The sequence below is a fragment of the Armigeres subalbatus genome, chromosome 1, assembly GCF_024139115.2.
Source record: "Armigeres subalbatus isolate Guangzhou_Male chromosome 1, GZ_Asu_2, whole genome shotgun sequence".
Classification (NCBI taxonomy): Eukaryota; Metazoa; Arthropoda; class Insecta; order Diptera; family Culicidae; genus Armigeres; species Armigeres subalbatus.
This window is the reverse complement of record NC_085139.1, coordinates 180,987,702-181,014,411: the sequence shown is the minus strand read 5'-3', so window position 1 is coordinate 181,014,411 and position 26,710 is coordinate 180,987,702. Positions and strand designations below refer to the sequence as shown.

General features: G+C 40.0%; 2 protein-coding genes and 1 long non-coding RNA gene across 9 annotated transcripts in view; 2 read left to right on the top strand and 1 right to left on the bottom strand.

Annotated features, from left to right (window-relative positions):
* Positions 1 to 26,710, top strand: part of LOC134205576 (monocarboxylate transporter 12-like) — a 471,854-nt gene that overhangs the window by 317,146 nt on the left and 127,998 nt on the right. The gene's annotated exons all lie outside the window — the stretch shown is intronic.
* LOC134208880 (uncharacterized) lies at positions 13,626 to 15,171 on the bottom strand. The gene is made up of 5 exons (XM_062684832.1): positions 15,015 to 15,171; positions 14,640 to 14,961; positions 14,482 to 14,586; positions 13,956 to 14,414; positions 13,626 to 13,890 (listed from the first exon to the last, which is right to left on the bottom strand). Exons 2-5 carry the CDS (start codon positions 14,794 to 14,796, stop codon positions 13,772 to 13,774), a joined length of 840 nt encoding a protein of 279 aa, XP_062540816.1. The 5' UTR covers positions 14,797 to 14,961; positions 15,015 to 15,171; the 3' UTR covers positions 13,626 to 13,771.
* On the top strand, positions 17,051 to 18,404 carry LOC134208876 (uncharacterized). The gene is made up of 3 exons (XR_009978705.1): positions 17,051 to 17,116; positions 17,171 to 17,506; positions 17,570 to 18,404. It is a non-coding gene; the product is annotated as an uncharacterized LOC134208876 (long non-coding RNA).

The following is a 26,710-nucleotide window of genomic DNA, read 5'->3' as shown; positions in this document are numbered from 1 at the left end:
CTTTATTGTATTATATTAAGCGAAAAAAGAAACATCAAAACAATATCGGTTTAAGTAACACTTGAACCGTTTGTTTGCAAAACTGCAAATGTGACATTTTGACAAAATGGACAAAATGAGATTTTTATATAGGGTAAAGTGCCCAATAGTGGACCCCCAACCAATAGTGGACCCTCCAGCCATTTTTTAAATATTACAGCACAATGTAAACATTTTGCTATGAGATTCCTTCGGGAGAACCTACCTTACAGTCCTATGATTTGATTACATGCATTGGAAATGCTATGGAAAGTGAAATTAGATGATTTTTCACAATTCTATAAAAAATAAATACGAGAGTGTCCATTATAGGAATATTTTGGGGGTCCACAATAGGGAAGAAGAACGTTCCGAAACGGAACATAAAAATCAAATGAAGTGTCGACTATAGGGAGGCGATTTGCTATTATGGACCCCCAAGGGGTCTACTATAGGCGAGAGATCAGAGCAAGCTGTGCAAGAATACGAACGTGAAAACGTTTGCTCCCGTTAAAAGTGCTGCATAAATTGAAAGCACGAAAAATTAGCTAAAATGAGGATCTTGAAATGAACCGGATTTATTTTGAAGTTAGCAGCTGGACGAAGTTTGCTTTACATTAGCCCTTAAGGACCCAGTTCTGGAGAATTTTACGCAACAGATGCTCGTCGAACTGGATAAAACTACTACCAACCGCCGTCTATTACAGGAATGAAGAGTTATGGAGGTACCATAGTGGGATTCCGCGATGTAAACTTGTAAATAGTCCGGGTGTACCCAGCACTTTCCAATTAAGCCAAATCAAAGCGAACGCCCTGATGCCCACTACAACAGTGAACATCCTGTACAAGTCTTCAACAACTCTCCCGGGGAAAGTAAAGACGACAGCTACTATGCAAGTAAGATCCATCTAATTTTTCTTTTAGAATGATTTTTTTACATAGCGAAATGTGATTTACATGAATTTAAAAAAATATTTTGATATTCATTGTGCTTATATGCGACATTGTTCATTGAGACAGAGTGTAACTAATATAATTGATGCTCATATTGACGGGCTTGATTGTTAAGAAAGCTTGGATTTCGAGGAAAAAAGCGGCTTTAAAAGCGGTAACAGATACGCGTACGCATATAATTCGTGGTTTTATAAGAGCAATAATCCATATTTAAAATATTCTACCGTTCGAACGATGTCGAGAACCTTTTTATCTATCCAATCAGAAAACCCCAACAAAAACTTATTGTAGTGCTGTATGAGGTTTCAAAAGAAAAACCATATCCGCTATAATGTTTCTGGTGGTTTAGCATCGATTTGATTTTAAATATTCAGTTCATTCTACCTGTTCTGCATATTGTAAAATTGCATATATCAAATTGTTCAAAATCAATATTAAAATAATATTTTCGATAAGAGTTACCTGCACTATTACGAATAAGGACACCCGTTATGATGATGACGAGATGTAAGTAATCAAAATTGAAATTCTTCTTCTTCTCAAGCTTCTCAATTTGGAAATAGGAACAAAAATGAGTATCAAATGAACCGCCGTTGCCAGTAAAAGTGGTTCAATTACAGTTGTACTCACTAAAATTAGCTAATTAAAAAAAATGAAAATGATAAATTCAGGTGTTTTGCAACAGAATTTTATACTATTCTGATTTTCATAATGGTTCACTACCGTTTAGAATAATATTAAAAATTTATACATGTACCACTTTTACCGGCACCGATTTTCGGTTTCTGTTGCGTTTTGTTCCCATTAATAGTGGGCAGTATTACATATGCATTTTGTTGCAATAAACTTGAAATGTGTGAACAAACTTTCTCCCTAAAGAGGCACAGCACTAATTACATGTTGGTATGGTTGAGTTGCATTGTCAATTTGAATTTATTAGTTGAAGTTTTCTGGAAAATGCGTCTCCTGTAACTCAATGTGATATGTACCACTTTTGCTGGCACCGTTCTTAATCGTTCTAAAATAAACGCAAATAATGTTATGTAATTTGATTGGAAGGGGTTTAAAGTTACGACTAAGTACTTTTCCTCATAGCTGTAATAAATGTCTCATGCTCCAAACAAACTATCCCATGTACAGCGTATTTTTTGTTAGTTTTTTGGGTTACACTATTTAAGGAGATGCTTTCTATTCGTTTACCATACCATCTTCCCCTCCTTGGAACCTTTAATAGAATTGAAGGCAGCATGTAAAATTGACTGTGCTGTTGGATGACACCACATGCAGAATAAGACTTGAGTCAGGATGGTTGTTAACATACATACATATTATTTCAATATTGGGGTTCCAAAAACAATTTTGAAATTAATTTTCATTTAATTTATTATTATACACTAGTCGGCCCAGCAGACATACTAGCCATGTACTGTGAAATGATCTAAACCAACAACTTTCATGGAAAAAAGTTTTCTTCATTCATTGAAGCTGTTGGTTTCAGGCACTATTAGAATTATTGTCATATCAAAAAGTTGCATAGATGTTAAATTCAATAAGGTTTATCCGCCATCTCATCACTTAGTAATTTCACTATAGCTCAGTAGGCACTTAGGCACATGCGGCTCAGTATCCATTTGGAGCTTCAATAGATATGAACTGAGAAGGGTTCGGCATGGTTAATTTTTTTGTTGGAACAACTTGAACCTGACCACCGTAACAATGTTTTCTGGATTTCGAAATTAAATCATATCATTCTTCTATACCTGTAATCACTGTAATGTAGTTTTTGCTTACAATGAAAAACATTTTGAATCATGATTCTGTGATTTCATTTAAACTTGGCGTGTCCTTCATTTTAGTTCTATTTTTAACATTTTCGTGAATTTATCCGAATGGTTCCAGTAGAACCAAAAGAAGTTTGTAGGAGTCCTTAACTTCGCATGCGCACAAAGATCCTGCAGATCGCCGTTATCATCGTTACCTATCACCATACCTAGTTTCAGAATCGGAAGAGGAATTAATTCTCGCTTAACTTTTCAAGGGACCGAGGTGACATTTTTCATGAATTAATTTGAATACTGCAATCAATAGCTTTCATGTTGTTCTGTTGATTGCGCTATTTAAATTAATTCATGAAAGGAGTGTTACCAGGTCCTTTGAAAAGGAATTAAGCGAGAATTAAAGTTTCTTCTGCGTAGTTTTTCGTCAGTTGTCTTCGACTAAGTGCACCGCCGAAGTATCAATGCAATTTTCGGGTCGATGGAGAATGTTTCGTAGTTTGTGGTGAGAACCATCTTTGAATCATTCCTCTTTTCTCTTGAATGAACCTGCAAGATAAAGGAAAATCGGCTTTCTTGATGATTTTTTCTTCCGTTCCTACTCATTCACTATCCGCGAAAATTTGTGGTAAGCAATTTTAATAAATTGTGTTCTGACGGAAAAATTAAAAAACGCTTCCAAACACGGAAAATGTGGAGATGTTGTAAGTAAAAATTTGGTATAATTTTCAGCATTCGATTGATTAGTTAGTATGTTTGTTCATTTGAAAATTTTTTATGATAATCTATTTTTTTTTATACATCTGCTCATGTTATTATGTGTGATACTGCTCTCCGTCTTTTTATTTCATCTTTTCAGAAATCAAGAAGACTATTTTTCGATCCTTGAGCCAGAATGAAGCATATTCCCCGAATTAAACCAGGAACTATTGGTTTTCCATCTCTGACGACAGCATAAATCTAAAACTAGCTGTTGTTGAAGAAAGGTCATCCAGGACAAACGAATTGAAACTTGGTGAGAGAATTCCATCATATATTTTTACCAAATTATATTGCAACTATATGATTATAAACTTAAAAAAAAGCCATCAGGGCACCCGATTGAAGCGATTTGGATAGGAAGAGTGGAATCGCCAACTTCCTATTGTTAACATCTCGTGGATAAAGGGCGGGCTCTTCTCCCCATCTATTGGGTCAATCTGGGAAACGAGGGCTAGATTATATTATTGTATGTAAGAACTTTCTTCTGGAAGGAGATTCTCTATTCATCCCGTGGATTCGCATAAGTGTATCTGCTTATGGAACCACCCCACCCATTTTTGGCCCTTCATACAGGAGTTTGATGAAATACAAACTATAGTAATCATGATTAAATCGTTTGTCAGGTATGGTCAGTGCTATCGGCAGGTGCCTTGCTACAATAGATGGTAGTATCATCATCATCATCATCATCATCCAAGGGTCTACTATAGGGCGAATTTAGTCACACTTTGGATTGTTAACTCCAACAAATAACGTCAAGTATTTGAGTGTTTCATGTATGTATCGTGAAGAGGAGATGCAGAGCTTGACATTAGATATCAAGCAAAATTAATATTTTGAAAATTTCCTCTCCGTATGTCAGGAAGAGCAAAATTTCGCTACTAGGGGGTCCACTATTGGGCATTTTACCCTATTCTGAGTCATCGGCCAAAGATACGTATGCTGACTTGAACCATGAACATTTTTTTCGGAAATGTATGAAATTTTGTTGTATGTTTATAAGGAAAAATACGGCATTATTGGCAGGGTGCAACTATTGTTAACAACCCACAATGGTCGGAAGCCGTGATTTGATGAACTTAAGGACATTTTTCAAATTTCAAAGTACTCGCGTTTTCAGGGGCACACCACTCGATACGGAAGTAACGCACAACCGTCATTTTTATTATTTTACCTACTATTGTCTATTACTATTACTATATTTCATTACCTACTATTGAAAAAGTTGGTAATCTTACTTTTTCCACGAGTATGGTAGAAAAAAGTGACATCGTGTTAGCCTCGTGATATACGAATGCAAAAATGGTAACTTGGCTTAGAAACCAGTTAATAACTGTGGAAGCCCTTAAGCTCCGAGGCGGCAATGTCCCAGTAAGGGATGTAATACCAATGATAAAAAAAGAAGAAAAGCAACAACTTTTGCTATATCTAAAATACCTTACCACTAGGCTAAGAAAAAGTTCATCTTCTTACATATATATAAATTAGCCAAGTAGAGTATTATACCACAGACAAACAGACGTAACAGCTTGAATAATTTATTAAAAAATCCATCGCTCAACTCCTCTACCACCATTTTCCGAGCATGTGACACGAAACAATGTTTCGTATGACATTGTCACCAGAAGGCGCTAGAGTGAAATATCAAACTCGAAGGATTACGACACTAGCGCCTCTATTTGTGAAACGCGCAATCAATCAAATTCAAATTGGTCGTTAAAGTCATGGTCGATGACATTTTCTCTAGTGTTACGTCTGTTTGTCTGTGATTATACTGTTAAAAGCAAGAAAAGTGAATTCGCGCTCACCCAACCTTTACATATTCAAACGGTAGAGTAAATTTTTTCTAAGGTGTACCTGACATTGCGTCCTGGTGTACCACCCACTCCTTCATACGCAACTTAGTGGAAAATAGTGATTTTTACGCCAGAAAATACAACATTGTGAATCACGCCAATTCATCGTTCACGAATTGGCACTGACGAAACTTCCACTACTATATAGTATGAAATCTCACCTTTTAGAAGAAAACTTTACATTGTGATTCGGTGTACTACCTTCTCCCTTATACGCAATTGAAATCAGTGTGAAATAGACTTTTGCAGTTCCATAACATTGTTTATAATTGTCGTAACTAAGCTTTACTTTTATCAAAACACGTAGTTTTTGGTGCTCACATTTTTCTAGAACATCTCAAGCCTAAGTTTTGTTTAGAAAAAAATAATACTCAAAGAACTAAATAAAAGGATGTTTCCTTAAAATACGCTCATATCTCCGAAAGTATTCATCGTAGAAAAAAAGTTTTGTTTTATTTAATTAACCATTTTGAAAACATGAATGGAACACTGTTCTGCCGTAATCTGAAAAAGTGACGTATACGCCATTTTCCAAAAATGGTGTTAACGAGTACTACTCATCGAGCTCTTTAACAGAAAAATGGAAATCATGCATGTTGTAAAATGGCTGTTACGTCACTTTTCCAGATTACGGCAGTGTTGGGGAAACCAGCAAGTTTGTTCTATTTTCTAGAAATTCATTTTTTTTTTATTTTACATCTAAACAGATAACACTGAATCAACAATATGACGCCACAATACACGGTTCGAGGCCGCATCTCTCCATCCTCGAATGCGCCCCACGCTCACCAAGTCGTTTTGCACCTGGTCTGCCCACCTCGCTCGCTGCGCTCCACGCCGTCTCGTACCTGCCGGATCGGAAGCGAACACCATCTTTGCAGGGTTGCTGTCCGGCATTCTTGCAACATGCCCTGTCCATCGTACCCTTCCGGCTTTAGCTACCGTAGAGTTGGGCGAGCTCGTGATTCATTCTTCGCTGCCACACACCGTCTTCTTGCACACCCCCAAAGATGGTCCAAAGCACCCGTCTCTGGAATACTCCGAGTGCTTGCAAGTCCTCCTCGAGTATTGTCCATGTTTCATATCCGTAGAGGACAACCGGTCTTATTAGCGTCTTGTACATGACACATTTGGTGCGGTGGCGAATCTTTTTTGACCGTAGTTTCTTCTGAAGCCCGTAGTAGTCCCGACTTCCACAGATGATGCGCCTTCGTAATTCGCGACTAACATTGTTATCAGCCGTTAGCAAGGATCCGAGGTAAACGAATTCCACGATCACCTCGAAGGTATCCCCGTCTATCGTAACACTGCTTCCCAGGCGGGCCCTGTCGCGCTCGGTTCCGCCCACAAGCATGTCCAACTTTTGTTGCTTCACGTTTCAGGCGGGTGTACAGTTCTGCCACCTTTGCAAATGTTCGGCCGACAATGTCTATGTCATCCGCGAAACAAATAAATTGACTGGATCTGTAGAAAATCGAACCCCGGCTGTTACACCCGGCTCTCCGCATGACACCTTCTAGCGCAATGTTAAACAACAGGCACGAAAGTCCATCACCTTATCTTAGCCTCCGGCGCGATTCGAACGAACTGAAGTGTTCGCCCGAAATCTTCACACAGTTTTGCACACCATCCACCGTTGCTTTGATCAGTCTGGTAAGCTTCCCAGGGAAGCTGTTCTCGTCCATAATTTACCATAGCTCTACGCGGTCTATACTGTCGAATGCCGCCTTGAAATCAATGAACAGATGGTGCGTTGGGACCTGGTAATCACGGCATTTTCGAAGGATTTGCCGTACAGTAAAGATCTGGTCCGTTGTCGAGCGGCCGTCAACGGAGCCGGCTTGACGAACTCATTCACTAATGGTGACAGACGTCGGAAGATGATCTGGGGTATCACTTTGTAGGCGGCAATCAGGATGGTGATCGCTCAAAAGTTTTCACACTCCTGCTTGTCGCCTTTCTTGTAGTTGGGGCATATAACCCCTTCCTTCCACTCCTCCGGTAGCTGTTCAGTTTCCCAGATTCTGACTATCAGTTTGTGCAGGAAAGTGGCTAGCTTTTCCGGGCCCATCTTGATAAGCTCAGCTCCGATACCATCCTTACCAGCTGCTTTATTGGTCTTAAGCTGTTGGATGGCATCCTTAACTTCCCTCAAGGTGGGGGCTGGTTGGCTTCCATGGTCCGCTGAACTGACGTAGTCATCTCCTCCACTAGCTTGACTTTCACTGCCTGTACTCTCAAGTGTTCCTCGCCATTAAAATGTTCCTCGTAGTGCTGCTTCCACCTTTCGATCACCACACGTTCGTCCGTCAAGATGCTCCCATCCTTATCCCGGCACATTTCGGCTCGCTGTACGAAGCCTTTGCGGGATGCGTTGAGCTTCTGATAGAACTTGCGTGTATCTTGAGAACGGCACAGCTGTTCCATTTCCTCGCACTCCGCTTCTTCCAGGCGGCGTTTCTTCTCCTGAAAAAGGCGTGTCTGCTGTCTCCGCTTCCGTCTATAACGTTCCACGTTCTCCTCCAGAATCTGTCTGCACTCTTCGTCGAACTAATCATTCCGTCGACTTCGTCCCATATACCCGACGTTGTTCTTCGCTGCGTCGTTAAGGGCTGCTTTAATTGTATTCCAGTAGTCCTCAAGAGGGGCCCCATCGAGCTCACCCTCTTCCGGCAACGCTGCCTCAAGATGCTGCGCGTATGCAGTGGCGATATCAGGTTGCTTCAGTCGCTCTAGGTCGTACCGCGGCGGTCGTCGTTACCGAACATTGTTGATGACGTTCCAGCTGCGCGTAGAATGCGTCCTTATCATCATCAGTGCTTCCGGAGTGTGGGCTATGGACGTTGATTATGCTGAAGTCGAAGAACCGCCCTTTGATCCTCAACCTGCACATTCTTTCATTGATAGGCCACACCCCGATCACGCGCCTTTGCATACCACCCATCACTATGAAAGCTCTTCCCAGCTCGTGTGGGTTGCCGCAGCTCTGGTAGATGGCATGATTACCTCCAAACGTTCGCATCGTTGATCCCTTCTAACAAACCTCCTGCATCGCTACGATGCCGAATCCACGGTCCTTGAGCACATCGGCGAGTATGCGTGTGCTACTGTGCTCCCGATGAAGTTGAGAGATTTGCAGTTCCACGAACCGAGTTTCCAATCGCTAGTCCCTTTTCGTCGCAGTGGTCTCCGCCGATGGTTCCGGTCCGTACTCTCTTGTTGATTATTCGTTGCGTGAGTTTTTTTAAAGGCTAGCTTGCAGGGCTTTACACCAAACCCCCTAAATTTCTGGAGAATTATTCCTCCTTATTCCCGGTGGACAATGGTGTACAGTTTCACTTAGAGTCCCTCGCTGGTACTCGGACGATGATCAGCCGCCCCTAACATGGAGAACAGACGCTCAGTAAGATTTTCACCTCCGGAGAGGAGTAAATCCCCCGCTTCCCTGTCACATACGACCATAGTTCCCACTGGAGTTGGTTACCCGATCTTCCCTAAGGTTGCTCGTATCCCGGCCAGCATCACGAGGAGCGATAGGAGTTGCTGGGTAAGAGGCTATGGACCGCGAGATGGGGTCTATTTAATTCCTTCAGGTACGCGAAGTACCAATGGTACGCTTTACCCAGCATTTGCCGTGCCAACACACATAAAATTTATTTAATTTATTTAATGAAGTTTTCAAAAAAAAATCGTGGGCCTGAAAGGGTTAACATAAAGTTGAGCAGAAAATGTGCACGCCAAAAATCCATTCACTATATTGAGATTTGTCCAATAATTGTATCACAAACTGCTGAAACTGCATATGAGATTGTTCGTTTACAGTTGTCAACAATTAAAATAGTCACAACAGTTAGTCTATGGTAATAAAATTATTAGGCTCTTTTAGTGGAATGTCTTTATCTGTAATAAAACGAGTTTTAGTACTATTTCATTTAATTCCACCACTTTGTAATCTTTGATTCGAATCAAGTACGAGACACTCGTCTTATGATAGCATTCTGTGATGTTCCATTCTCACCCTCATTAGACCCATTATCACTACCGACGATGGTACCAAAAATTATGAAAGACTTTTTATCGTGTTTTACGTATTTTGGCTATAACGTCTGGACCCATAGTTTGATCTGTCTAATTATCGATAGCAAACAATGCAACAGGATTGATTAGTTATGGAAATTGATGTTGGCCGAAAAAAAATTGTAGAATCTTTTCGCGTAGAGCATAGTTATGAATCCTGTTCACCTCCGGTACTGCAAAGGGCCGACTTGAAAGATCTCCATCCTGAGCGTTGCCCAGCTATCGCTTTAACCTGTTGCCAGGTTAGATTTCGGTCGACTTCTTTTATTTCTTTATTGAGGCTTTGCCGCCAAGAGCCTCTGTGTCTGCCTCTGCTGCGATGTCCCGCTGGGTTCCAGTCTAATGCTTGTTTACAGATTTCGTTTCCGCACCTACGTAGAGTGTGGCCGACCCAGTCCCACTTCCGATCCCGAATTTATGTTGCTATCGGCCTCTGGTGACAACGACGATGGAGCTCGTTGTTTGAGATCCAGTGGTGAGGCCACCAGGCCTAAATTATATACCGCTGGCATCTGTTGATGAACACCTGCAGGCGTTGAGTGTTCTTCACTGATACACACCATGTTTCGCTAGCGCATAACAGCACAGATTTCACGTTAGAGTTGAAAATTCGTATTTTGGTGCGTTCACTTATCTACCTGTTTTTTCTAGATATTTCTTAAACTCGCAAAGGCAGCCCTTGCTCTCTTGATCCGTGCGCCTATGTCGATCTTGGTACCGCCGTCTGACGCCATTTGGCTATCAAGATATTGGAAGCTATCAACATTCTCCAGTGGTTGCCCGGCTACTGTGAAACTGGAAGGGGTCACCGTGTTTACATTCAACGATTTGGTTTTGTTGACGTTGATGACTAAACCTGCAGAAGAGGAGCGCTCGGCAAGGTCGTTAAGCTTACTCTGCATATCAGGGCGCCGTTGCGCGAGGAGTGCAACGCCATCAGCCAATTCGAAGTCGTTTAGGTGCTCCATGGTTATAGGCTGCCGTAACAGCCCACGGTTAGGTTCACGGTTAATCGCATCTACCAGAATCGATTACGATGAGGAACAGTAACGGTGATAGAATAATCCTTGCCTCACACCAACTACGACCCGGATAGGGTCGAACAAGACCCCATTGTGCAGCACTCTACATGAAAAGGCCTCGTACTGTGCCTCGATGAGGCCGATGATTTTCTCAGGAACCCCCTTGCGTCTCAGAGCGCCCCACATAGAGCATAGTGCCGATCTAATTTCCTCTATCTCTACCACTCTGAAAAAAGAAAGATTAACTCAGATTCGTATTCATTAAACAATAACTTTCAGACGAGTCATAAATTTGACACCATGACTAGAAGTTATTTCGCTAGCCCTAGAGTCATTTGGCAGTACTCACTAGCTTGGATTCTTTTATGCCCACCTCCAGCATAACACAAAACGCTAGAGCCACCTATGCTCTCAGTGGTCACTATTATAATAAGCAGTTGCCATACCCTTGTAAAAAATTGATTCAAATTGAGCGATAAAGACCCCTCTGCACTGTACTACACAACTCGATGGATTCAAGCTGATTTAAGCTCATGATGGCCGCCCGATGGCGCGCGGTGAGTGGAGGATCCACGACAACGGCAAGTATCAATATTGAGTCGACATAATAATGCTTATTTTTTCCGATTTAAATAATTCATGAGTGGCCATTCATGGTGCCAGTACAGCACAAAAAGCAGAGTGCTGCTGTTGAGCGGAGCTGATGCGGAGAATAGATAACTTACGTGTCCCGATTTCGCAGCTTGTAAATCGCAATTGGGAAAGATCGACGATATACATTATCTCGATGTTACGCTGTTAATAAATGTCCTGCTGAAAACTGCTTCATTTAATATTCCTGACATCCGGAGCGATGATAGTTTCTGGGTGCCCATTATTTAACCAACGTTACGCAAATTAAACTGCCATTGTTTACGGCAAACTGCTTAGGTGACTGGAGCTCATGTGTACATCATACGTTACAGAACCAACGAACGTCCTTGCCCATTATCCCTTAAACCAACCGCAATATTTTGTGGTTGAATTCATACTTGTTTCGCTTATCTACTAGGGCGAGGTTAGTGTACACACTTTTTAGCAGTAAAGCCTAGGATGTGTTCAGAGTTGCCATACATCAACTAGAGTAGAATGTACTGGATTATCGTAACACAATTAATTTTCTTCAATGTCCCACCCTAACAGCCGCTGTCGCCACGAACCATTGACCCCGCAGGTGGTCCAGCGCAATGAAAACCATTAATTATGTGCTTGCTAGAATGGCTGTCAACGCGAAAATGTATGGTTCATGATGTGTCCTATGATCCCCGTGGGCAGGTTGGGCTGTGGGTCGCAAGTTTGTTTACCTATGCGCTTGGATCAATGAGAAATAAAGGTTGGTACTTGCGAATACCAATGGGTGAAATGGATAACAAGAGTTTAAGTTTATGTAAAAAGTTCCTGAAGGGGAAGGAATCCTAATTGTTAACCTTCCGGGACTCGCTTCATCCTGGACCGCTCATGCAGTCCCGCCTGTGTTGTGAACGAGAAGCGTGCTGTTTTCGAACCTGTTGTACTTTTTACAACGGCACGAGTCCCCGAAGGTTAGACAAAAAAATTCGAGCATTTCACCAGTCGAAATACTATACAGAACAAATCACACCTAGTGGCTGTCCGACATTCTGGTTATGTGCCCGGCTCATCATCATGGTCTGATTTTCGTGGTGGGAATGATGAGTTCCGGCTTCTCCGTGTATTGTACCGAAATATCGGTCGAATTTTCAACATTGTCTGATTTCCTGAAAGTAGTTGAACGGAACTTGTGAAAATCGTACCACTCGTATCAATTCCTGCCCTTCGTTTTACCCCTTCCAAAGCAATGTTTAGAAGCATGCACGCGCATCGCAAGACCCACCAACCACCCACCCATCGTCGCCTTGACTAATCGTGTCTCGTTCGATCACATTATATTTGTGGGCCCTCCTTAGCCGTGCGGTAAGACACGCAAATTTTTTAATAATAGTTTTGTTAGGTGTTGATTTTATGCCATTTATAAAAATGTGGTCGGTTGTCGGCATCCAAAAAAAAACATTAAAATCGGAAAACTATTGAACTGTTTGAGGAAAATGGGATGCCAAACCGACCATGTTTGGGTGCCGACAGCCAAAATTAGCAATCATTTTGAATAGTAAAAATAAAAGATTAATGGCAAACGTTACAGTAGCATGCAATAAAGAATCACAAATTAGAGTAAATTTATCTTTTTGATCGTTTTACTTCGTTCTGTAACACTAAGCAAATAACCGAAAAAAAAACTTCTGAGTAGGTTTTCACTTGATTTTTTTTTCTTTGTTACGAAACTTGGGCAAATGTTTGGATCGATAGTCGGCACAAAAACAACGTGCTTATATAGACCCGACACCCGACCATTGCCGGCAACCGACCAGCTTCCCCTATTTTTTCTTCTAAAATCATTAACGCTATATTTGTCTTTTCTTTTCAGGTAATTCTAAAACACGATTTCAAAATGGATATATGTAAGTTAAAAACTAGGCGGATAAATGTAATTATGCTTTCACTGCTGTCATTTTCAGTGAGCTCACAAGATTTCTTGTGTTTATGAGAGACATGTGCATCAGAAATTTCTTGCAGGGTTATCATTTGCATAACTAAAGTAGGGGAAATGACGGTTTTGGCAGGTTTTGTTCTATTATCGGCAAGGGGTTTTTTAAGACTGACTATGCTCTAATTTGGCCTAAACATTCTTTGCATAGCAAAAAATATTGTTGCCAAATTTCATAAAATTTGGTCGACAAACCCGAGCAAAAAAGAATAGCTAAATAATAACAAACTCTGCTACCCGGTTATCACTTGTTTCGATAACAGAGTTTGTTATCAATTTGCCTGAATTAACAGCCAACATAACAGAAATAATAACATAATTTTATTCCTCAAATATTATAACGATAACAAACTTAGTTATCATTGAGTTCATGATGATAACATATTCTGTAACACATATTTCTCTGCTTAATAATATATTTTGCTATCATTAAGTTATCATTTCTTAAGGACGACAGCTAGACCTTTTACCTAATTTGATAACAAATTTAGTTATCGATTTGATCCTTTGTGTACTTACTGATAACAAATACATTTTCGGTTCTTTTGAAGTAATAAAAACATTGTTCATGTAACAGCTCTATTTTATCATTTCTGCACCTGCATACTGCGGTAATAGAGATTTAACAAATATAATTACGTATAATAAAAACAAATTAAAATATTGAACACGTTTCGGCTCAAACGGTAATGAAGGCGAATATAAAAATTAATGTTTACGCGAAGCATTCGCAATAACTCGTGTCATGAGCGATTTGCCGGCTTTGGCATGAACTTGGGCGGTCAAACTATCATCTCGCAAAAAAATGCGGCGTTGATACAGGCAAGCTGAAAAATGGAAATAAATATTCGTAACATACACACAAAAAAGCATATTTCTTTACAATACTTACAAAAAACAAACTCCACCTCTTCCTTCTCAAGAGGTTGCTTGGGAGCCTGCGTTGCATTTTCCATATTCTTTCCGCGACATGGAGTATTTACGATGGAACTGCCAGCATCGCAAGTTGTTCCCTCGTTTACAGTTCCGTTTTGAGATGTTGTAGTTGGTTTTGACCGACCAGAAGGATTATTAGATGGACGACCTGTTACAGATCGCCCGAAGAATCCATCTGGCCACAATCTTAACATAACGAATTTAACAAAAAGATAATCCGTTTCGGCTTCGATTGAAAGCTGCCGCAGCAAATCCGGATCCAGGAAATTACCCGTGACGTTTTTAAAAGGAGCTTCTGGCTCTGGCAGAAGCTTCGACGTAAGTGCTTCTTGTAACTTGGCGTTTTGTGCTGCTAGTTTAGCATTTTCTGCCGTCAGTTTATGCTTCTCCTTTTTCTTAGCGTTTTCGGACGTATCTGAAAAAGTAGACCATTGTTTCAAATTACCTGTTGATTACAATTTAGCGGATTAAATTCAATTTACCGGATGACTCATGGTGGTCCCCGTCATTGGATACTTTCTCTTTCAGCAGCGATTCGTACAAAGCTTTGTACTTTTTTGCTTGTTCGGCCATTCCACAAGAGCATCCTAAAAAATAATCAATGGGTTATTATCTCTGAAGAATAAAACAAATAACTTACCATGCCGCTCGCTGCTGTCTGAAGTAGCTAATTCTTCCAAACTCTTTTCCATCACGATAGGTATATTCTGCGTTTCAATGTCCCAGTCGGCCATCAAATCGTCGATTGTTCTTCTGCGGCAGTACGTCCGGATAAGCGGTTTATTCGGGGTTGGCATCTCTGGCAAATAGTCTTCGTCCGTGTCTGTACCAGTTCCTTCCAAGTATGAATCCAAGCCGATTTTCGGGTCTACCAGCAAATCGGTGGCAGATACGTTATCCTGAAGATCAATAAACTCTGGATCCAGTTTGGCAATTTTTTCCGCCGATGGTTTCGCTGGTTCCTAAAAGTTTGAAATCAATTAGGTTATGGTCACAATTGATCAAATTGTCTTACCTTCAATTCCGGAAGAGTTTCCACCACAAATGCAATGTTATTATTTGTAGCACTTCGCAGCACACTTTTTTTGCCGCCGTTGTTTTTTTACGGCCCATTTTTAATTTTTCGCGATTTACAAACGATTTTCAAAAATTTATCACGCAGTAGCCGACACGTTTTTCGTGGTTACAAGTTTATTTGTGACATGAAGTGAACTTAGGGATGTTCTATGTTTTCAGATAATCGATTATACGATTATGTTTATTCGATTATACGATTATGTTTAATCGATTATTTTGTTGTCCATTATGATAATTCTAATTTGCCGATTGTAGTTTACGTTCTATTGTATAACTGCAATGTTTTTCAAAAATTACAGTCTACAGTAATTTTTGGTACTGAGTTTTCGGTAATGATTGATGTTTAATGGCATGACTTTTGGTAAAAATAATTACTGAGTTTTCGGTATACACAATAGTTTACTGAGTTATTATTAATTTAATTAAATTAATTAATTAATAGAAAGCTTTTCTTTGCCAGCCATTGCATGAGTATGTATCTTGTGTGGCAAGTACAAGGATACACTATGCCCAGGGTGTCGAGAAAGTTTCCAACCCGAAAACATCCTAGACCGGACCGATAATCGAACTCGCCATCTCCGGAATGGCAATCCTACGCCTTTGCTCGCAAGGCTACTGGAGACCCCCAAAAATGTACCGCAATATAGAAAACACAGACGTAGTCCCACATCAAAACATGTGTTGACAAATAGCCTAACATGTGGTTTTCCGAAACTCTAACCATACGTAATTAAAAGTTTTCAACATATCACTGTTAAAAACATTTAAAATGTATTATAAAATATACCGTATTGCGGGGGAACATTGATCATCGGGGTAACATTGATCAGTTTCACCATTTTCAAGAAATGAATAAAATACTATTTCCTGTTATCACAATTACTTATTGTGAGTTAGGTATCTTAAACTTGACTAAATTTGCTGCTGAATGATATAACCTTCGGATGAATTTGGATTTATTTTTCGTCAAAATTTGAACAATAAAATCAACATTAATTTTTGAACTCACAGCAAGCTAGCAAAAAAGCACTTAAAACAAGTATAATAACAAAAAAAAATAGGCTCGTACCTATAGTTATGTGATAAGCAATCTTATTTTCTTGGTTAGTTCATATAATTTGTTTCAAAATTATGACTTATATTGACGAAACACCAGATAATTCCACTAGCGGTGATGGTGTATTTCTCGAAATAATTGATAAACATCCCTTCAGCGTAAGAGGTTTCAACTATAATAGCCTACTTTAAGGCGTTAGCATACACTTTCTGTACAGATAAATGATTGATTGAAGAATTAAAAAATCAAAAAACTCTACAAAAAACATTTTTAAACCAAGTTTAAAATTATCAAATAATCAAGAACAACAGCCTTATACGTTCTACATGTAGCAGTACTCGTTTTAAAAATATGAAAAAAGCTATGATTTCATTTACGGGGGAAATATTTACAAAACAATTAAAAAAATGATCAATGTTCCCCCGGATTACGGTACTTCCTATCTTCATAATGTCGAAATACGGTGATTTCACGCACACGTCCATCTCCACCAGATGGCAGAGCACGGCTTCGTCAAGGCGAGTTAAACATAAAATAAAACAAAGCAATTAATCGATTTTATTTCACTCGGATGGAAATCGATCATCACTAATGCTGCTTCAAACTGTCAACATTGTAAATTTCACGCGCAACATTCGTTAACACCTCGTATAATAAATATAAACACTTTGATGTTTTCTCATTTGGTATCCAGTATTCGTTTGATAGGGCGATTTCAACTGTTGGACATATTCACTCAATTCCATGTGACAAAAACCGCAATAGGTTCTCTGTTTTCATACTTCCAGTTAACAGGAGACCTTTGATAAAATTGAATGGGCTCATCTGATTTATAGCGCTAGATAAGAAAAACTGTCAAATCGTTGCTTTTTATGTTGTCATCGTGTTGATTATTTCAATTAGGCATAGTTATGGATGTCAAAAGAAATAAAAGACATTACTATGTTGCGAAAGAATTCTTCCATTCCAAGTATGGACATAAGGTAACTTTTATTTGTCTATCTCAATTGCTTGGTCTCATAATTTATATCTTATAGCGAAAAAAACAAACCGTAGCGTGCAGCTCACAATCTGATGATAATTCATCACGTTCCGTGCAACCAACTCAGCCGTTTCCAGAACATGCCTCAGAAGACGAAGGTTCACTATTTGACAATTCTAGATATTCAGAAGAACTATCATCTTCGCCTCGTAATGATGTACAGGATATTAGAGAAGAGAGTTCGAATCGAAACACTTTCGAAGAATCTGACAGTTTCATCGATTCTTCCGAAAACATCTCTACATCATCCGGTGGAAATGGGAACTGTGAGGAAGGAATCGACTATCATTCAGAACTTGGAAAAAGTAGCTGCTTTGAATTAAATGAGACGGTATGACGAAAATGTTCAATTTTTGAAAATATGTAATACCATCCCTGTTTATTTGTTTCTTAGATTGTTCCCGATAAAAACAAGAAAATTAAATTCGAATCATCAGTGACCGTAGGAGAGGCTCAATTGATGGTTCTTAATTATTTCATAAGACATCATCTTACTCAAAGTGCATTAGTAGATTTGCTCCGGATGTTGAATGTGATGGCAGGATTTAAACTGTTTGCCGAAAGTTTCGAAACGTTTTCTGCCGCGTTTCCCGATCCATATAATCATTACCGTATATATTTCTGCACTGAATGTCAATATTGCATCGGGAAATGTGCCCCAACTGGAAATGATGTTTGTCCCTTGCCTGATTGTGGAAGCAAAAGTTTCGACTTTTTCATGACTATTCCTATTGAACAACAGGTAAGAGAAACGATGCTCAAATATCAGAAAGAAATTTCCGATTATCAAACAGTAGTTCGTTCAGAAGCTGTCAGTGATATAAGTCAAGGCAAAATCATCAAACAAATATCAGCGAAAATTCCTGAAAAGCTAATTACACTATCAGTTAACACTGATGGAGCTGCTGCTTATCGCTGGAGCATCAATAAACCCTGCTACCCAATATTTCTCACGATCAATAACCTCCCACCACGGATTCGATTTGACAAAAACAATTTGTTACTTGCTGCAATATGGTTAAGCAAAGGTGAGCCGAACATACCTTTATTCTTTAAGGAATTTTGTAAAGAAATCATAGAGTTGAGTAATGGGATTAACATAGGATCTGAAGTATATAAAGTTGTCGTTGTTCAAAACTGTTTGGATTCCGTGGCTAGACCAAAATTACAAAACTCGACTCAGTTTAATGGGAAATTTGGTTGCTCGCTCTGTTTTCACGAAGGGAAAATCGTTCTCGGAAATCAATTACGTTATCCTTACAAAAACTCTCGATGCAGAAATCACTCTGAGACCAGACGTCAAATGATAGAAGCTCACAAAACAGGAAAGCCAATAAATGGAATCAAAGGTCTCTCAGTGTTTCTATCGATTCCTTATTTTGACATAGTTGCAGGTAATATGATACATCAACTTCTTAAAACCTATTATGTGACACTTAATTATGCCTAACTTTATATTCTAGGTTTCCCACCCGACTACATGCATAGTGTTTTGCTCGGTGTGGTGAGACAAATTTGGGAGCTCTGCACAGCTTCAGCCAATCATGCCAAGCCGTATTACGTTGGCCAAAAGCTGAAAGAAGTAGAATATCGGATGATAAACATTAAAGTGCCTAGTTCCTTTTCTCGTTACCCGGGTAAAATCGAAGATATGAAGAAAAACAAAGCAAGTGATTGGGAAAACATGTTATTCCATTATTTTTATCCATGCATGATAGGTCTTCTCCCGCAAGCATATTTGAATAACTTCATGTTGCTTTCAAGCTGCATTTACCAATTATTAGACGTTTACTTGGCAGAAAAAACTATCGATAAGGTCGAAAATCAATTAAAGCGATTTGTTCGTGATTTTGGGAAGTTGTATGGAGAAGAAAACATGGTTTTTAATGTTCATATATTGACACATTTGGCGGAATGTGTTAGAAATTTTGGAGCGTTATGGAATTCATCGCTCTATCCATACGAAAATGGAAATGGGATGATTCTAGGATTTCGAACAGGCAATAATCATCCTGTAATACAAATTACAAATAAATACGTTTACAACAGAATTTGTCATGACAAATCATTGTTCATCAACCCAAAAATCAGTTCCTGGCATGCTGCTTTATGGCAAACAAAATCTATCTTGCATTTGAAATTTGACCAAAGACTACTTTTTGAATTGCCTAATGAATTGATTATTGACGACAATATTTATGAGAGAGAGTTCAGCTATCATTCCAAATTTACATTTGATAACGTTCAGTATTGTACCAGAGAAGCGTGTAAAAACTTAGCATACGACGACTCTTATGTAAATCTTGATGGAAACTTTTTTCGCATAGAAAACGTTTTGACGGATAAAAATAACAAAATCTACATAATTGGATTTAAACTCTTAACAGCTAAGATAAGTGTAAATATGTATTCATATAAAGAAACCAACCAATGTTATCTCAAGCAAGTTACCAAAAACATTCGAATTTGTGTCAATACAGAAGTCCAAAATGAGTCTTGTAAAACAAATTATGTTTCGTCGTGTAAACCGAACACACAAGTAAACTAGGGACAATATTGTTAATGAGTCACTTGTTCCTTTGTAAGTAATAAATACTAAAAAAAAACATGTGCAGTTAACTTTTTTTCATTATATTATATGTACCGGTTAGAATACGAGCCTATTCAAATAAATAACAAAATTTAAACCATTCTCTTTTTTGTCAATTACAGTGATTACTAACTTTGTTATTAGTCAGTTATCAGTCATTTTTGAATTTGATAACAAAATAACAAAATGATAACAATGATAACACAAAGTGTTATCAATTTGAAATCATGTTGTTATCAGCCTTTGCTCGGGAAAACCCCCCTGACAATAATAGAACAAAACCTGCCAAAGCCGTCTTTCCCCCTATGTAATTGTCGTAAACATTTACGTTTTTTAATGCTGAAATATTTGAAGCGTGAAAAACAGTTCAAGATCGTAATGGGTTGTGATTGAGAACAAATTGCGTTCACCTCGCGTTTCGTGTTTTGCAAGATTCAGCTAATGATTATATTCTTTTTTGCAGAACTGGTTTTACAATTTTGTTTGAGTAAGATCGTTTACTACTTTTCCATATCAAAGAAATGAGTGCGATATAGCAATCAAATGAGTAGCTGACATTGTGTTTGGGGCTTAATATTAATGTGAGGAATTACAGTGTGCCTGCAAATTATTCGTACAACAAAATAGGTAAGCGCATTCAGCTCGGTCCAAGGCTGTACCTGCACGTTCTTGTGCCCGTAGAATTGTTGTTGAAAACCATTTTCGCCGGGTTGTTGTCCGAGATTCTGGCTACGTGCACGGCCCACCACAGTGCTCCGACTTTCGCGGTATAAACGATGCTGGCCCTCCCAACAGCAGATGCAGTTCGTGGTTTATTCGCCTTCTGCACGCACCGTCTTCTATCTACACCCCGCCGCAATGGTGATAAAATGGTATATCTGATCCTTCTCGAATATTGTCTAGGTCGGGTGTCAATAGAAAACTACGGGTCTAATGAGCGGTGTGTAGATAGTCAATTTGTCAATGTTACGTGCCATAATGTCAAAGTCGTCGACAAAAACAAAACAAAAATAGCTGAACGAGCTATGTGGAAATCGGTTTAGGGTCACTTGGTCAAATGCCGTTTGGTCGAAACCCATTTGGCTGAAAGGGTGCGAACGCCAATTGACCAAATGCCGAATTGACAGAGCGAGTACAGAGTAGTCAGAAGTGAGTACTGAGAAACAGAAGTGAGTACTGAGTAGTGTGAAGTGTGCAGTAACAAGTGAGTAGTTAGAAGTGAGAAGAAGGAGAGAGTAGAGAGAAAAATAGAATCAAGAGGTAAGAAGTGAGAAATGATAATCGGGAGGTTGTTAGATGCAAGGAAGTAAGTGGTGTGACATAGAAAAGGAAAAAGAAGGAAAAAAGAAGAAGAGAAAGAATAAGGATGAAGGAAGATAAGGAAGACAAAAGTAGACAGAAGGAAAACGGGAGAATAAAAAACAAAAGAAAATAAAGAAGATGGAAGGAAGGAAGAAGGAGAAGGCAGAAAGAAGAAGGTAGAAAGAATGAAGACGAAGAAATATAGAAGATGAAAGAAGCAAGAAAGAAAATGATGGAAAAAAGAAGGAAAGAGGCAAGGAAAAAGCAAGAAGGAAGAAGGAAAAAAAGATAATGTAAAAAGGAAGATGAAGGAAGGAAGATGAATGAAGGAATAAGGAAGAAGGAAAATGAAGCAAGAAAGATTAGGGAAACAGAATGAGGAAGAAAATGGAAGAAGGAAATGGAAAAGGAAGAAAGTAGCAGGAATATGAAAGAAGGACGAAGAGAGACTCTCACTTTCACTTCTCATTTCTTATTTCACTACTGGCTTCTCACTTATTAATTCTCAGTTTTCACTTTTCACCTTTCACTTAACACTTTTCACTTCTTGCTTCTCACTTCTTACTTCTAAATTATCATTTCTCACTCCTTATTTCTCATTTCTCACTTCTCATTTCTCACTTCGCACTTCTCACATCTGACTCTGACTGCTTACTCCAAACTTCTCACCATTCACTTCTCGCTTTCACATTTCACCTTTCACTTTTAAATTGTCACATCTTATTTCTTATGAGATGATAGAATGGTCTCATTTCTTACTTCTCGCTGTACACTTCATGAAATTCTTACTACTTCCATTCACTACTAACTACTTCTCATTACTCACTTTTCAATATTCGCAATCTAATGATTTTTTGCCTTTCTTGTGCAACAAAGTTGATGTCTGTATGTGTGCGAGGACATTACATTTCGGAATTATTGAAAAATCATTGTTTTACCCAAAGAGAAAAAAAAATTAAAACATTTTTTTTTCAAGAATGGTGACAATGCGTATTAGACCCTCTAACCGAATATGATGAATCTATGCCACCCGATCAAACGATATTTAAACGAATGGTGTTTCGTCAAATGACACTTGGTCGGAAAGACATTACGTCGAATAGACTTTAGGTCATATAACCATTTGGTCGATATTAATTTTTCGGCCAATAATTAACGAATTATAATTGGAAGGGAATTTTAAACTGAACTAATTATTGTATAAATATTGAGTGAGAGAAAGAGTATTGATGAAAAGAATAAGAAATCCATTTCCATTCGACCAAATCTAGCATGATTTTTTAAAAAGCCAGCTTCTGAAAAATATGATGTAAATGTTTGTATGGCTTTGAAATAATCAAAATAGAAAGTATACAAAGAGAGCCTCTCTTTTGGCCATACGACGTTTTCAAAAATCATGCTAAAAATGACGAATTTCGCGCCAACTCGACCAGCGGTTGGCAGCACCATCTCAGAATCGAATGAAACTTGGTGGGCATAAAGATATGGCATTTCTAAGCCACTCTGCATACTTGGTCCACAATTATGTTAGATTATGCTAAATTGCTTCCCAAACAAATTTTTATACGTCCAAAATGTGTCGTTGGTTGATGATAGGCTGCTGAACATATATTTGGCGCTGTAGGCATAAAACACGCTGACAAATTTTCACTCAATATGGACATGGAAAAAGTTTTTGTTAGAAAAACTTTTTTTCCTTAAATATGTCACAGGAACATTATTAGTTAGATAATTGAAATACCTATCTGCAGGAAAAATTTCATCGATTTCTGAGAAGAGGTTTTTTTGTAATACTTACTTGATACTTGATGGGCTACAGCTTTTCGATGAACCTACGCCGAATGGAGTATCCTTCTCCACTGGACTCGATCCTGGGCCAATCGCTTCCAGTCGCCCTGAACATTGAGCACCCTCAGGTCCTCTTCAACTGCAAAAAGCCATCGTGTACGCGGCCTTCCACGAAGCCTGCGGCCTCTTCCGGGTTCTCTACTAAATATTATCTTCGCTTGACGTTCTTCCGGGATACGAACTACGTGACCAGCCCACCGTAGTCTGCCGTGTTGAATAAGCTTAATAATATCCAGCCCTTTATACACCTGGTACAATTCGTGATTCATGCGGCGCCGCCAGATACCGTTCTCCTGTTTACCGCCGAGTATTGTCCGCAGCACCTTACGCTCAAACACTCCGAAAGCTCTCCGATCAGCCTCCTTTAATGTCCATGTTTCATGGCCATATAAAGCCACCGGAAGAATCAGAGTAGTATACAGCGCGAGTTTTGTTTTCGTTTGCAGACTACGGGACTTAAGCTGGTTACGAAGTCCGTAATAAGCTCTATTTGCAGCTGCAATACGCCTTTTCACCTCGCGGGTAACATCGTTATCGCACGTAACTAATGTTCCAAGATACACAAATTCTTCTACCACTTCAAACTTTTCACCATCCAGCACCATTTCGCTACCACCACCACTAATGAACCCACGTCGATTGCCAGCGACCATATACTTCGTCTTGCTGGAATTGATCGTGAGCTCAATCCTCGCATTCTCCCTCTTAAAATGCACAAAAGCCTCTTCCATGGCACGGCAATCAATCCCGATAATATCGATATCGTCCACAAATCCCAGGAGCATATGCGATTTTGTAGATTATTTATTCAGTTAAATCCAGGGTTTCGACTTTTCGTTTCAATGAGACCAAAGCAAGCGTTTTTCGGGCCAAGGGAAAATCTTGTTTCGTTGTTTATGTTGAGGATCATCTTTCACCCATCAATCTTTTCTCTAGAATTAGCATTGGAAGATGAACGAAAATCTTCCCTATTAGATGAAAATCCTTTTTCGTTTCATTACTTTTACCTCTCACTCACTTTTCGCGAGAATTATCGCAGTACAATTACAAAATTGTATGGCCGCGCCGGGATTCGAACCCAGAATAGTAACAATAATAGCTATTGGGATGCGCTTACTTTAGCCACACCACCACGCTATCTGTATGAAAGCGTTAAGTTATTTGTTCCACATAAGCTACTACCATTTGCATTGATGATGTCACGAAAAGACTCGAATATGAAAGAAAAAGAGCAAGCCAACGTTTAGCGGCAATCGAAGTGAGCGAAAAATTGTTATCACTCTCCAGGCTGTTTTTCTTTCCCGAAAAGCGATTTCTCCCCGAAAACTATCGTGAGGGAAAATCATGTGCTCCTGAGATTGAGTGAGCATTACGAACCCTGCTTATATCTAGTAGATTATTTATTCAAATTCAACCAAAAATTTATTGACGAATTATCCATTTTACTAGTTTACCAATTACCGTGGTGCAACAAAATCCGTACACCTAAGCACTTCATTTTATTAAAAAAAAGTCTCTAGAAAATACGAATCGAATTCAAATAGAACGTTCGTTATTGATACAGGTGCCCGATGGCCTCTATTTCTTATGTGCTCCACTGTATTGCATTGAAAACAACGAAAAATATGATAAAATGATGAATAAAATTAATACATTCCGATTCAAAATCCATCCACCATGTACTCTATTAATTGCAATTTACAATTTGAACACAGTCACTTTCGGTACAATTATATTCAACACGCGACAAAATGACGCCTGAAACTTTGCGTTTTCTGGGTGGCGATTTGTTTTTCAATTGTAATATTTTAATTTCAGAGCATGTTATCCATTTCAACAGCCAGAAAGCTTACTGTCAAGTATAAGATCAAGATAAGATAAATTATTTATAAATGTATTCCCTTAAACTCCCTTTGAATTAGTGATATCTCACAAAGTGGACGAAGTTCGGTGCTGTACGGATTTCGGTCCCACACGATACCTACTGAAATTCACTTTCTTTCGACTGAATGTCCCTTCGACCAAATGTCCTTCCGACTAAATGTCATTCGACTAAACGTAATTCGACGGAATGTCATTCGACGAACTGTCCTAAAGCCGACCAAATGGCGTTCGGACCAACGGCCTGACACCGTGAAAATCATACCAATCGTGTAAATCCATGCTGTGCGGGCAGCAGGGACTATGTCCAAGGGCTTGACGACCCCTCCCCAGGCCATCTGCGAGTTGTGGGGCTTGCCTAGGATGTGGTGGGGTTTGACAGTGGGGCCTGTTAAACCTCTATAAAAAGCTGCATGTATCCGCAAGTAGGCCCCACCAAAGCGACCGTGTGCCGCTCAAAGCGCACAAGCCCAAGTCCTGGTGTTAGGTGGGACGCTAAACAGCCCTGACACGACGGCCCTCCGACGAGACAGGAGGTTTGCGCAGGCCCAATAAGCCGCCTGGAAAACCAAACATTACGAATAATATAAGAGATAATGCGACTCGATATAATCGGCAAAGACGACGGATCGAAAGGATCACCATTGGAAGCTTGGGATATGGAACTGCAAGTCGCTAGGTTTCGCAGGTTGCGACAGGATGATTTACGATGCATTACATCCCCACAACTTCAACGTCGTGGCGCTGCAGGAGATTTGCTGGACGAGACAGAAAGTGTGGAAAAGCGGGCATCGAGCGGCTACCTTCTACCAAAGCTGTGGCACCAGCAACGAACTGGGAACCGGCTTCATAGTGCTGGGTAAGATGCGCCAACGCGTGATTGGGTGGCAGCCAATCAACGCAAGGATGTGCAAGCTGAGGATTAAAGGCCGTTTCTTCAACTATAGCATCATCAACGTGCACTGCCCACACGAAGGGAGACCCGACGACGAGAAAGAAGCGTTCTACGCACAGCTGGAGCAGACATACGATGGAGGCCCACTGAGGGACGTCAAGATCGTCATCGGTGACATGAACGCACAGGTAGGAAGGGAGGAAATGTATAGACCGGTCATCGGACCGGATAGTCTGCACACCGTATCGAATGACAACGGCCAACGATGCATAAACTTCGCAGCCTCCCGCGGAATGGTAGTCCGAAGCACCTTCTTTCCCCGCAAAAATATCCACAAGGCCACATGGAGATCGCCTAACCAAGAAACGGAAAACCAAATCGACCACGTTCTAATCGACGGTAAATTCTTCTCCGACATCACGAACGTCCGCACTTACCGCAGTGCGAATATTGAATCCGACCACTACCTCGTTGCAGTATCCCTGCGCTTAAAACTCTCGACGGTGTACAACACGCGTCGAAGTCGGACGCCGCGGATTAACATTGGGCGGCTACAAGACGGTAGACTAGCCCAAGAATACGCGCAGCAGCTGGAAGTGGCACTCCCAACGGAAGAGCAGCTAGGCGCAGCGTCTCTTGAAGATGGCTGGAGATATATTCGATCCACCATTGGTAGCACCGCAACCGCTGCACTTGGCACGGTGCCTCCGGATCAGAGAAACGACTGGTATGACGGTGAATGTGAGCAGTTAGTAGAAGAGAAGAATCCAGCACGGGCGAGATTGCTGCAACACCGCACGAGGGCGAACGAGGCACGATATAAACAGGCGCGGAACAGACAAAACTCGATTTTCCGGAGGAAAAAGCGTCAACAGGAAGATCGAGACCGTGAAGAGACGGAGCAACTGTACCGCGCTAATAACACACGAAAGTTCTATGAGAAGTTGAACCGTTCACGTAACGGCCACGTGCCACAGCCCGATATGTGTAAGGACATAAACGGGAACCTTCTTACGAAC